This window comes from Indicator indicator, chromosome 2 (genome assembly GCF_027791375.1).
Source record: "Indicator indicator isolate 239-I01 chromosome 2, UM_Iind_1.1, whole genome shotgun sequence".
Classification (NCBI taxonomy): Eukaryota; Metazoa; Chordata; class Aves; order Piciformes; family Indicatoridae; genus Indicator; species Indicator indicator.
Window position 1 is genome coordinate 51222266 of NC_072011.1, and position 12234 is coordinate 51234499.

The following is a 12234-nucleotide window of genomic DNA, read 5'->3' on the forward strand; positions in this document are numbered from 1 at the left end:
TGTATGTGAAAATTTAAAATTATAATTTTGTGAGGACAAGTGATTAATATTTGTAAATGATCCCATGAAAATCGTTCAGGTTATAAGACTTTATTTCACCACAAAACAAACCCAGAATAATTACAGATTTGTGAAGAAAACACACAGCTCTTCATAGGGAAAAAAAAATAAAATTAACTTCTCCTGGACCTGTTCCAGGATGAAGAGGCTCTCGAAGCACAGGGGTCTCAGCACATGCAGTCCCCAGAAGTGCAGGATTGAGAAGTGAGGCAGGCTGTTAAGCTAAGGCTCAACTGGACATTAGCAAAATTAAATAGCTTCTAGACTGGCATCAGCTTGAAGCTTAGACAAAGCCAGCCTGCAAAATACTTCATAAACATACTTTCAGAAAATTTCTGCCAGCAGTTTCCTTCAGACCAGAGTCTACTCCAAGAGGAGGCCACCAAAAAAAAAACCCTCAAGCACCTTTCTCCTTGCCTCCTTCCCCCAGACAAAATACACTGAAAAGCATTAGGGGCTAATGCTGAGGATTTCAGCCAATAAACTGGAAATTTCATAAATTGTAAGGAGAGGATAAGGATAGAAAAAAGGGAATAAAGGTGCCAGGAAATGTATCAAGAAAACAGTTTACCTGATTCAGAAGCCTATAGATACTGATTTTTCAAGTGATCTACAACTGCACTGGAAAGCAATAGGTCTTTTGGCTTGTGACCTCTTGCTTAACTTTTTTTTAGCTGTTAAAAGCTCAAGTGAAAATATGGCAATTTACACTAAAAATAATTTAACTAACAACAAACCATGTCATTTCCCCAGCAAAGACTTTATGTATTGGAGGAGTCAATCTTGTTAGTTGAAAAATAATCTATCAGGAACAGATTAAGCAAATAGGGCTGCCTGTTCTGCACCAGCACAATAGTGTTCTCACCCCACCAGCTGGCATGGGGCTGTAGAATGCATGCATCAATTTTTACGCCCTGCTGCAGGGTATCAAGACAGCCTCAATCAGAGGTTTCTCCAGACCCTTTCTGTAGAACAGGTAATTGGATTTGTTCTGATTTTTAATAACCTGAGTTGTGGCTATGCATCCCTTTGTGCCATGGCCAGCTTAAGGCATCAGACATTTGGGGATCTGCTCAGTGGGCAAACCCACTACAAAGGGGAGGATTGAAACAGACCTCTTTAATGTGAAAAGTATCGTTTGGAGGTGCAGAGCAGGGACAAACCTGACTCAGTTCCCTGAAAACAGAAAAGACTGAGACTGCAGAGGGTCAGGCATCCCTGAAGCCTGATTTCCCTCTTGAAATTGTGTGGGCTGGCTCTACTTACTTATGGGACTGAATTGCTAATAAAATTAATTAGAAGCATCATAACTTGGTCATCCCAAGAGTACTTGTACTTGAAGCAGTCACTAATTATGCTGTCTGTCTTTCTCTTTATAGGCTGGCCATGGGCAACACTGACTGTGCTGGGGTTCCTGTACTGCTATTCTCAGGTTGGAATCGAATGGGAGCAGACCTACACTGTCAATCAGCAGTGATGCAAACCCATGGCTATTAAAGACAGGCTGATGGCTTCTCTACGCTGGATATCTTATCTGCAGGAGGTTGTACCAGACCAAGCCTTTGGTCAATGTGTTAAAACCAAACTCATTTAATTGATTCTGGATTGTAAACGCAGGAATTAAACCAGAAACACTGATGGGCTACAGCCAGGGGTGGGGATAAATTATGAAGCATTTTGAATTATGTTATTTTTATTAAAAAAAGCATCTCTGTGACTCTGTGTATGTTGGGAACGTGTTTCAGAATAGGCATTTTATATATGTTGACGGGGGTTTTTGTGTTCCTCCGATATTTTGTTGCCTATTTTGAGATAACTGAAGAAAAGATTTTCTCCTACTTTGAAGAATTCAAAAAGCCCAATCTTTCACAGCCTCATTTGAGGGACACAGAGGGCTGTGCCCTATGCTGACACTACTCCGTGAAGGGCGTGATGCTCATCAGTTCTTCTTGATTGCTTTCTGATAAAAGTTAGAACATTTTTGCTGTTCTCACTAACTGCAGTAGTTCAGCCTTAAGCTACTTTTCTACCTACTGTAGCAAAGTCTGCTTTTTTCTCTTTAGTGTCTCCATGTAAAATACTGCCTTTAAAACAACATTTTATTTTCTCTGAATCTTGTAATGGTTTTATTTGTTTGTCTTTAAAAAAAAGGGAGTAGGAAGGCAGGTATTAAAGAAAAGCTGCTTATTTTAATGAAATATGACCATTTTAAATGCTCTCTGCCTTGTGTTAGAGCTGGAGCATATAATATTACCTTTATTATGGGGTGAATTCTATCTTCAAAGGAACTGTTCAGTCTGCCTTTTGTATTTTTCTGTTATGAAAGGAGATAACCCAGATCTGGCTGAATGGCAAATTTGTTCAGTCTGCTTCATTCTGTGGTGTCCAGGCAATCAGCTCCTGCAATATTAAAGATGCCCTAAGAGTAACATTTAAAGACCTTTACAAAAACCAGAATGGCCCAATACAGCAGCACTAACTTAGCTAGAGCTACACATCCCAAATTAGCCTAAGCCCCATCTCCTTTGTCCACAGCCAGACCAGTTACAGCAGCATCACTGCCAAAAGACTCAGTTTCCCAGAGCTGGGAAGCTCCTGCCTGCCAGTGTGAGGGCTGTGGGAGTGCTTCAGCACATGGTCTTTTCTGAGAGGAGACCTTACTCCCATCTGGCACAAGGGGCATCTTTTAAACCAATATTGAGGAACAGCCAGAAGTCCTTTAGTCTTTCTAAAGTTAGACATTCCCCCTAGGTCTGACAAAAGGCCACCAATCCTGGAGAGGGTCTTTTCCAAGAACAGGTGCTACACCCAAAGCAGAATTCCTGTCAAATCTTTTTCCTTGTCGTCTGGCAGCCACTTCAGCCTGTTGGGAGATAAACCCAGCATCCAACTGTCCATCACTTCTGCAGATTCAGCCAAATCTGGTGTAGCTTATCCCTTCAACAAGAAATTGAGACCTGAGCTAGGCTTCATCTTAGTGCCTGTGTTTCTGATGTCTCTGCTGTTCAGCCTTCTTTTTTCCCCTTCATTTATTCCTGAAGAAACAAGGGCAGAGGCTTCAGCTCTCTACTCATCCGGAGATGAAGCCTGTCTCTTGCTGTTTCAAAGCACAGACTCCAGTTCTTTGTTGTTTACAAAAACAATTCCACCTCTCCACCCCATGAGAATGCTGCAGTTTCCCATGAGATACCGTGGACTGTTGAAAATAAGACTTACCTTGAATGCAGCCTGGCCAGAGACATGGCCCTCCTGACTGACTCAGGATGATTGCAGGGATCCTGTCAGCCACAAAGTACATTCTCTCAGCCTCTGATTTTGCTAAAAGGATCCAAGATTTGCCCTCATTTTGCAGCAGAACTGAGCTAAGAGCAAGAACTTTCTCAAACTCTGTAATTGAGTGGAATTAGCGTTACTCACGAGTCTCTTCTTCAGTCGTATCGATTACCATTATTACACGCAACAAGGGGCTAAGTGATTACATTCCAATTTGTAGGCAGGCAAAACTTTGTACTCCAATATGGAGAGGACCTTGAAGGTCATCCAGATTATGCTTATTTCTGAAGTAAAACTGAGGTTTTTCTTTCACTTTGTTTTTTTTTCCCCCCCTGGTGTTTTTCTTGTGCAATGTATGGAACATGCATTTCCTAATGATGCGAGTTTAAAGCGCAAATAAATTTTTGTACATGAATGAAGGAGAGACTTCAACATGTGAAGCTTCTGAGAATGGTCAGCAAGAGTAGTATGCAAGTATAATGATGCTTCCCTTTAGGCTTGCTGACCTGGTCCAGAGTCAGAAGTATGAAGTATGCTTGCATGATTTAAGAAAAAGATACTATTTCTTGTAGTTCAGATATTTATTATATGAGAAATAAATACATTTCTTTCACTTTCAATCTTCCCAGGGGTTCTTTATCCTGCAGTTTTGAAACATGTATTGCAAGAACAAGCCAGCTCCCACAATTTCTGCTCCATTCTGCTCGTAGAGTGCCAGTAGGCAAGGCATGGGGCACGCTAGGTTCAGACACAGAGCTCTGTTAAGAGCTCCGGCTATGCCTGATGCACTGTGAATGTATGTAGTCAGTTATATGTTCAGCTTGGAGACATTCTTCAGAATGACCTGAGAACTGACTCATCATGTGCCACCTGATGTAATTGTGTGGTAGCCAGAAGTGCCACTGTCCAAGCAAGTCCACTGTGAATGGTGGAAGTTGGAGAGGTGGGAGTGTGCAGAGAACTGGAAGAGTCAGAAGCAGAAACCCCACTTACCAAATTAGGTGAGAGGAGGGGAAGAAAGAGACTTCCAATTACTAAAGAAAAACTAGTTAAGGGACCCAGGAAACAGAAGTTGCCAGTGTCAGATGTTAGCCATTTTGAACCAAAGGGAAGGGACTCCTGCTCTGGGATGTGGGAGGGAACACTACTGCTGATAGATCCTAAAGGTCACAAGAGCACAGTGACCAGAAAAAATCCAGGTTGGTGGCTCTAAAGCTGAGCTGGACAGATGTGATGGCTACTGACAGAAACAGTGTAAAAGTGATTTTGAAAACCTGCCTCAGTGACTGGCAAGCATAGGAAATTACAATATATGGCTTTCATGGTTACCACAAAGCTGTAGTAATCAAGTGGCTCACACACACAGGGACACATTCTTCCCTTAACCCCCTTCTTGGCTAAGCAAGCTCTCCCTGCTATCCTTGTTGCTGGGGGTGGTAAGATTATGCTAAGTGGCTCTAATTCCACATTGATTAGAGGCGAATTAGGCTTTGCTTGCATATCTCTTTCACATCTGAAAGCTAAAAGCAGCTTAGCTGGAATAAAGAGCTTACCACAGGTCAGAAGAAAAACAGTTTAACTATGAAACCCTGCAGCAATTTTGTTATTAGTCATAGTATTAAGACGGGGCCCAACTTTTCTCTTGCACACCCTCTGTCACTGCTAACCCTCCAGCCAGCTACAGCTCACACTTGCTAAGGGAGAAGCTTGTTTCCATCAGGCGTGTTGGCAAGGTTTTCCTCAAGGAGCTGTGAAGAGCAAGGAGATTGCTATGCATGGTCTGTCACAGCTTCTCCTGTCTGCGCTTTATAGTCTCCCCTTTCCCTTCCCCAAGCAGTGCTGCCTGTTACTGCTGTGCAAAATAACTGAAGCTCATAGCCACTTGTTAGTCAAGGCATATATTTTAATCCTGCTGAAAAGCCTGAGGCTGTAACACCTTTCAGGACCGAGGGTAAATCTGCATTACAATGGATTGTCTCTTGTATTAAGGCACCTCTGCCAGCCCCCTGCAGATGTGGATGCACAGGGCTGGTGTGTGTGCGTGCACAGAATTGAGGAGTTTCACCAGCAGCTGCTTGTGGAGCAGTTCCTCTGTCAATCGCACAGAACAGGAAGATGAAGACAACTATGTTAGATTTCCTCTTCTAGCATATGCAACCATGTTAAGCCCAGGTCCTAGCAGCTCCAAGCATGAGATGTTTTCAGGGATGCCAACAATGCCCACCTGAAAAGGAGAAAGAAAGGTAATGTCTAAAAGACCTGTCCTGTATATTTCAGTCACTGTGGAGGAGACCAAGACGAAGAGTAGCAAGACATGACTCGATACAGTGCATGTCCATTCAAGGCAGCCCCCACAGCTTTTAGCAGCAGAAATCCTCCAACCTTGTGACAGCATTGCAGGCCTAGGAAACTACTGGCCTGGGAGGAGAGAGGCACATGTACCAAGCACCAAGCACAGATAATGACAGGATAAAAACTATGTGGTGTCAGGGGAATCAAACACATACTAAAAAGACTCCTCATTCCTTATGCTTGGAGTCACAGAGCTCTGGGTGGGAACAAGGTAACCTAGCGTCAGGATTTAACGGACAAATTTTGACCACATGCCAGGCTGCACCACCTTGTGTTATACTCAGGACCAGTTTGGTCTGAAGTGTAAACTTCAAGATGTGTACCAGCATCTTGAAATGGCCAGAGTGCAGGTAATGAAAGTGCATCACTACCCAAAGGGATTTAAGAGAAATTTTACATATGGCTGGGCAGCTGATGTGAATCACTGCTGACAGATCCATCACCCCACTACTGACAAAGTTTACTAAAGGAATAACACAAATGTAACTTTGGTTATGAACTGTGAAGTTTAAATTGTATTAGCACTCCCTCTAGAGCTGATGTTTCTTGACAAAATTAATTAATTTTTATGGACCACAGAACTTTCATCCCTGCACTAGTGCATTTGAGTTTCCAAAATCAGGTGGCAAAAATAGAACAACCGGAAATGCTATTAGAAGACCAGAAACATCTCCACTGTTGGTAAACTAATTTAAAAGGCAAATCCTAAAGAAAATATAGAAGATCTGGCTGATCCTACAGGAAGGCTGAAGAGGACTTTTCACAACAGTGTCTAGCAATTAGACAAGGGGAAATGGTTTTAAGCTGAGGGAGAGTGGGTTTAGACTGGAACTTATGAAGAAGTTCTTCAGTGCAAGGGTGGTGAAATAGGTTGCCCAGAGAGGCTCTGGATGCCTCCTCCCTGGGGGTGTTCAAGGCCAGGTGGGATAAGGTTGAGTCTGGCTGAGTGGTGTCCCTGCCCATGGCAGGGAGGTTGGAGTAGACAATCTCCAAGGTCCCTTCCAACCTAAGCCGTTCTATGATTCCGTGATTTTTTTTCAGATTGCTGCTGGAAGGGTTAAGGTTGTTTTAAGGTATGTGGGGTAATCGCCTTATAGGAAGCCATACTGGAGAGAGAAAAATAAGCGCTTGGGGATGAGCCAGTTCTTTAAATGATGTTACTGCTAATTTATAGTTATGGGTTTCTTCACTCTTGTGGTGGCAGCTTTATGCTGAGGTGGGAGCTTATGCTGAAATGATGGGCTAAAGCATTCATTTGTTCACATCTCTGCTCCAGCCTACTTCAGTGATCTCTAGGCTGCCTTCCTTCACCTCTTGGAATCCTGCCCCAAGGTCATCCCATGATCAGATTCAGTTCTCATGGTGGTGCTGCCAGCATGGTAAGGGCACAACCCAGGTTCTGTCTTGGCAAACATCTGCCCAGGAGCAGGCTGCCCGATGAGCAAGTCCAACACTTGTCTAGCCCTACTGCTGCCTGCTAGGGCCTACAGCCTAGGTAGAGCTGTGACCCCTTTGGTATCGTCCTCTTGTGTGGCCTTACCCTGTGCCCCATGCTAAAGCACCATGCAGCAGCATTGACACCCAGCCTGCCCTGGTTACTTATTCACAGATTTACTCAATCCTGCCAAAAATACCATGTTAAAAATGAGACCTACCAAGGTCTTTAGTCTCTGAAGAAGTACTGCTTGCTTTGAATGGTTATGCCAATAACCATCGACACCAAGAATAACTGCAAGATTAGTACATGCCCTGACACGATATAAGGGTTAAAAAGCATGACAATTGTGCAAAATACCATCTCTGGAGTACTTGGAGGCTATGAACTGCTTACTGCTACTCAGTGGTGAAGAAACCTCCATTTTAGGAAAAAGGCCTTTTCATAATAAGGTTTCCAAGATGAATCTTTGAAACTTTAAGGCTACTGGCAGTAATACACGGCAGAGACAACCTAGACACTGCTACCTCACAGCTCTTTCCAGAAGACAGCTACATTCCACTAATGAAAATACAGCAGCAGCTTGGCAGACTAATTCAGTGGGCTACATACCATTATAAACTCCAGCCTAAGGAGCTTCCTGTGCAGACAGTCCCACTTGCTCTTGTGTCAGTATTGTGCCTTCATTTAGCTACTCCTGCTCCTTCTTCCTGATGCCTGCCCCGTTGGTGGGTTTGCAGACTGCACTTACCTTCTCACTCCTAATTTTTTTTTTCCCTTCTCAGATGCTTTCCCAAGACACAGCCTGGTTTCCTCCATAACTGATTTTTCTGGACAAAGAGTATGCAGCAGATTCAATGCACTAGAACAAGTATTCTAGACTGTACTTTGGCTATTATTATATGCATCTGCCATGATCTTAGACTCTTCTCCTGCCACCTGGTCTACCACTGAGGTCACAGCAATGAGCCTACAGCTTCTCAGCACACCTGATTACAGCTGCTTTATTTGCTGCTCACACACGAGACATGCCCACCCTCATTTTACAGAGCTATTTACAAGGCTTGTTGCCAGAACTGTAATTTCATGCAGTAGTTCACACACAGTTTCTGCTGTGCATGAACCTTTCCTAAAGGGTGCTTTTTCAATTTAGCTTTCAGCTGAACTGTTTCCGTTTCTATTTCTGTCTCCACACTTCCAACAGACAGGTTCACTGTGGCTGCATGTGCAGTGTTATCATCCCAAAGGAAAACCAAAACAGACACTTTATTTTGTCTTGGGGCTACAGAAGGATTGTCTTCGCTCTCTTTCCCATCCTCATGCCACATCTGAGAATGTTCAATAAATTTTCCTGTTAACGTTAGTTCTTCTGAAATACCTTCTGCTTAACTGTGAAATTTATCAAACGATTGCTGGAGAGGTTTGAAAGCAATCTGTATTTCCCTTCATTGTGAGCCACTGCTTGCAGGGAACCATTTCTTCTTCAGCTATCTTAGTGCTTTGGCTGAGCACACAGTAGCTTCCAGGTTCAGTACTGCACTCAGTGTGCTACCACTGCTGAATGTTTCCCCTCACTGGTAACCCCTGATGAAGAAGAAGCCATAGTCCTCCTCTTACAGAAAATCTATGCACATGATAGATAGCCCAGCACAGTTTCTTTCTCCCTGAGTTGTGCATTTCAGCTAGGAAAATGGGGTTGTGGGGGGAAATACCCATACCAAAGCATGTCCCCCTCAGATTTGCCCATGCTAAATGCAGTGACATTCACAGGGGCTACACAACCCCTGGGCAGGCACAGCAAAGCCGTTACCTTCGCCTCATTCCTCACCCACCTGAACAGAAACGTGCGCAAGGAAAACTACAAGTGAACAAAGCTTAAAACCTAAAAAAAAAAAAAAACCAAACCAAACACAAAACAACCCAAAACCCAAAGACTGCGTAGAACAACAGAAGTCATCTCAAAAGCAAAGTCTTGGAGTTTGCTCACACTCTCCTGCCTCTATTAGTAGCAGGTTTGGAATTTTCAGGAGAAAGGTAAAGAGCTGGCCATGAAGGATGAATCTGCTGAAGTTAAGCTTGTTTTAAACCTACACCTGTGCCATGGGGTATCTTGAATTTGAACTTGGCTGTGCTACCTGAGGCCTTGAACTTAATTAGGAAGGGGGAACAGGAATGGAAAAGACAGAGGAAAGGAAAAAAACACAAGGCAAAGTCTGAATACATTTATTTTGCAGATGCGTACAGACGCATCTCCATATCTGCTTGTGACAGACATGTTAGGAGTTCAGTTACTCTAACACTGCCTTTGTATGTCTCACAGGTTTTTACTCATTCTGCCTTTCAGGAAGAGGACAGGTTATTCCCCCCAGCTTCCACATTCCATCACTGATGTGTGGTGAGTTAGAACAAAAGGAACAAAAAATGCAGTCTTCTAGGTGCAAAACATTTGTATTTGCTGATATTCTTTGTAGGCTCTACGCTTGTTGCAGTCACACCCCTCACACAGTGCTAAATACCATAGCAACACCGACTTCATCCTTCTCTGTATTTCTGGGTTGGACATGCAGCCTTACTGTCCACTTCTACCTCAGGGGAGCAAAAGGCAAGTATAGAAAGCAGCTCATCGGCAGGATCTCCTCAAGTCTCAGTGCCCATTATGGGTGGGGCAGGCTGGAGCAGAGCAGCTGTCTCTCCCTAAGCAAGGGGGCACACAGCAGCCAGGCTCATTGCTCCCCCTGAGTTTTGGCCAGCTGTCCTGACCACGCTCCCGTACCAGGCAGACGTTGCTGACACACAACAGAAAACAGCTTTTATGTTCCATAAGTGATGAAGGGGGCAAATAAAAGACTTTGCTATTGCACACATGTGAGGGGGTCTAGATTTGCTGCAATTCAGTCCCATGGGTTCTCACAGCACAGAAGAACTGGTTTATGCTGCAAAAAAAGTACTGCCCTCACCAGAAGCATCAAAATACACCACAGGGCAATTAAATAACCCCATTACCAAACACACAAGTCAAAACCATGTAAGCAATGATCACCACCCCACAAGATGGGGGCATACCACAGGCTGCCCCAAAAGTCACTGCTGCCCCTGCCCCACCTCTCAGGGAGGGGTCCCCAGCAGCTGGCACACACATGGCAGCATAAAGGCAAGGAAGGCTCCATGAGGCCCATGCCCTCTGCCAGCCAGTGCTACCAGCAAAGGGCTCCCTTACAATCACAAGGAGGATGCACAGCCTTACAGAGGCTCTAACCTCAAGCTCTCCCCAGCTACACACTTCCACGAATCTTGTAGATGCTCCCCATTTGCACACTAATTCATAATAAACCAGAAAAAAACATACCTGCAATTATTGTTGGAAGAACTCAGAAACCACATCATGCATCCCATGGTCTGGAAATATTTTGGTCTTCCTCTGTACGTGCTCCTAGGTGTGCTGAATGAGGAGCTGGGGCTGGTGGTGGATGCTGTTCAGCTGAGCACAGGCCTGATGAGCTGGCAGGTGGAACATGAGCCTTTGCAATTTAGCACAGGTTTGGGCTAAAAGGGCTGTATTTTATAGCCTTTGGTTTGAAATGTTGTGGGGCTGATGAGTGGAGGAAAGCTAGAATGGGGAATGCCATATGGGAATGTTATCCCTCTTTGCACTAATTTAAGCCTGTAACACAAACTATGAGTGCAGGAAAACCTCATGCAAAGAAAATAAGCCTCTACAGATCTCAAAAAAACCCTTCCAAAAGTACATGCCTTCACTTCTTTTCTAACATTAGGAAAAGAAAGATGGCCAGTGAAACAACGTTAGCAACTGGAGATCCTGTCACACTACACACTACAGTGGATGTAGAAGTGGTATTAAAAATAACTTCCTCATTGTGCTCCTTAGCTGCTCTCAGTACAGTTCAGCCTCACCTTGCAGTCTGAATAAAGCATAAGCTTTATTGATGTGCTTTTGAAGATGAGATTCACAGTCCTATGAAGTGTCTCTTAACACAGGTGACAGCCAAATTCACCAGACCCTCAATGTAGAGAATGGAGAATGAACCACAAAAATGGATGGGAGGCTCACGGGGTCCAGGCTGACATCCTGAAGACTCAAACTTTGTATACACATCCAGAGCAGCCACTGGCCTGCAGAAGCAGCCACTGCACCTGATCCTGTCATGTATGCCTGTCTTGGGCTGAAAGGATCTCCTATTCCTTTCACCTTTATTTATTGATGTGTTTACTGAGGTAGCCAACAAAACAATATTCACTGCTGCCTGTTGCAGCAGTGTCACCAGCAGGTGACACACTACTAGGGGCTTTATCTTTGATTTGTCTTCCTATTAGTCCACGGCAAGGTCACCTTCTGCCGCAGATGACAGGATATCAGAAGCCTCTTCAATCTCAGTACTTTGTTTTCCAGAAGTTTTGTGATAGTTTTCAGATACTGCAGTGGTGAACACAGTCTAAAACACAGAGCAGCTACAGACACATGTACCCTCAGGATATCAAACCATCATTTCAGACAGGTCACAGCCAGTGTGATCTCACTCCTACTTAGCAGACACCTGGCCAAAGCTGGAGGCCACAGTGTAGGACACTGCCTGGATATTCACTTCACAGAACACGAGTTCAGTTTACAGTGACTCCAGAAGTGTAAATCCTGACTGCACTGATACACATCAGACAAAAATCTGAGGAAATGACTTGTTATGACCAAATCAGTAATATCAAACTTCTCTACTGATAACACTTGAGGTACAAAAGAGCAGCCACAAACTGGTTATCCAGAAGTCCCACCGAGTAACTTAAAACCCTCCTGTTGCTCTTATAAGCACATATTCAGCACATAGAAAAGCACGCCACAGCAACTGTAATGTATAAAATAGTTTATTACTATAATAAATAAAATTAAACTTTTTTTTTTACAAATATTATTTGTGCTTGTTTAAAAATGTTGAATAGGGATATCATTAATGTAGGTGGCTGCATTTGTAACCGAAACATTCCCAGACAGTGCATATGCACACACTGTCTATCTACTGGCAGCTGCTTTGCTGACCACAAAAATAGTATCTACTCATTCTCTTTTTTTTTTTTTATCTAGTCATGCTTCATTGAACAAAGTG

At 43.7% G+C, this 12234-nt stretch overlaps 1 protein-coding gene across 1 annotated transcript in view; it reads left to right on the forward strand.

Moving 5' to 3' along the window:
* The window catches only part of HHAT (hedgehog acyltransferase), a 177545-nt gene extending 176008 nt beyond the window's left edge, over nt 1-1537 (forward strand). The window contains exon 11 of the mRNA XM_054398978.1: nt 1440-1537. Within this exon, the coding sequence (XP_054254953.1) occupies nt 1440-1537 (98 nt within the window). The remainder of the gene's footprint in view (nt 1-1439) is intronic.
* Nucleotides 1538-12234: the final 10697 nt, after the last annotated feature.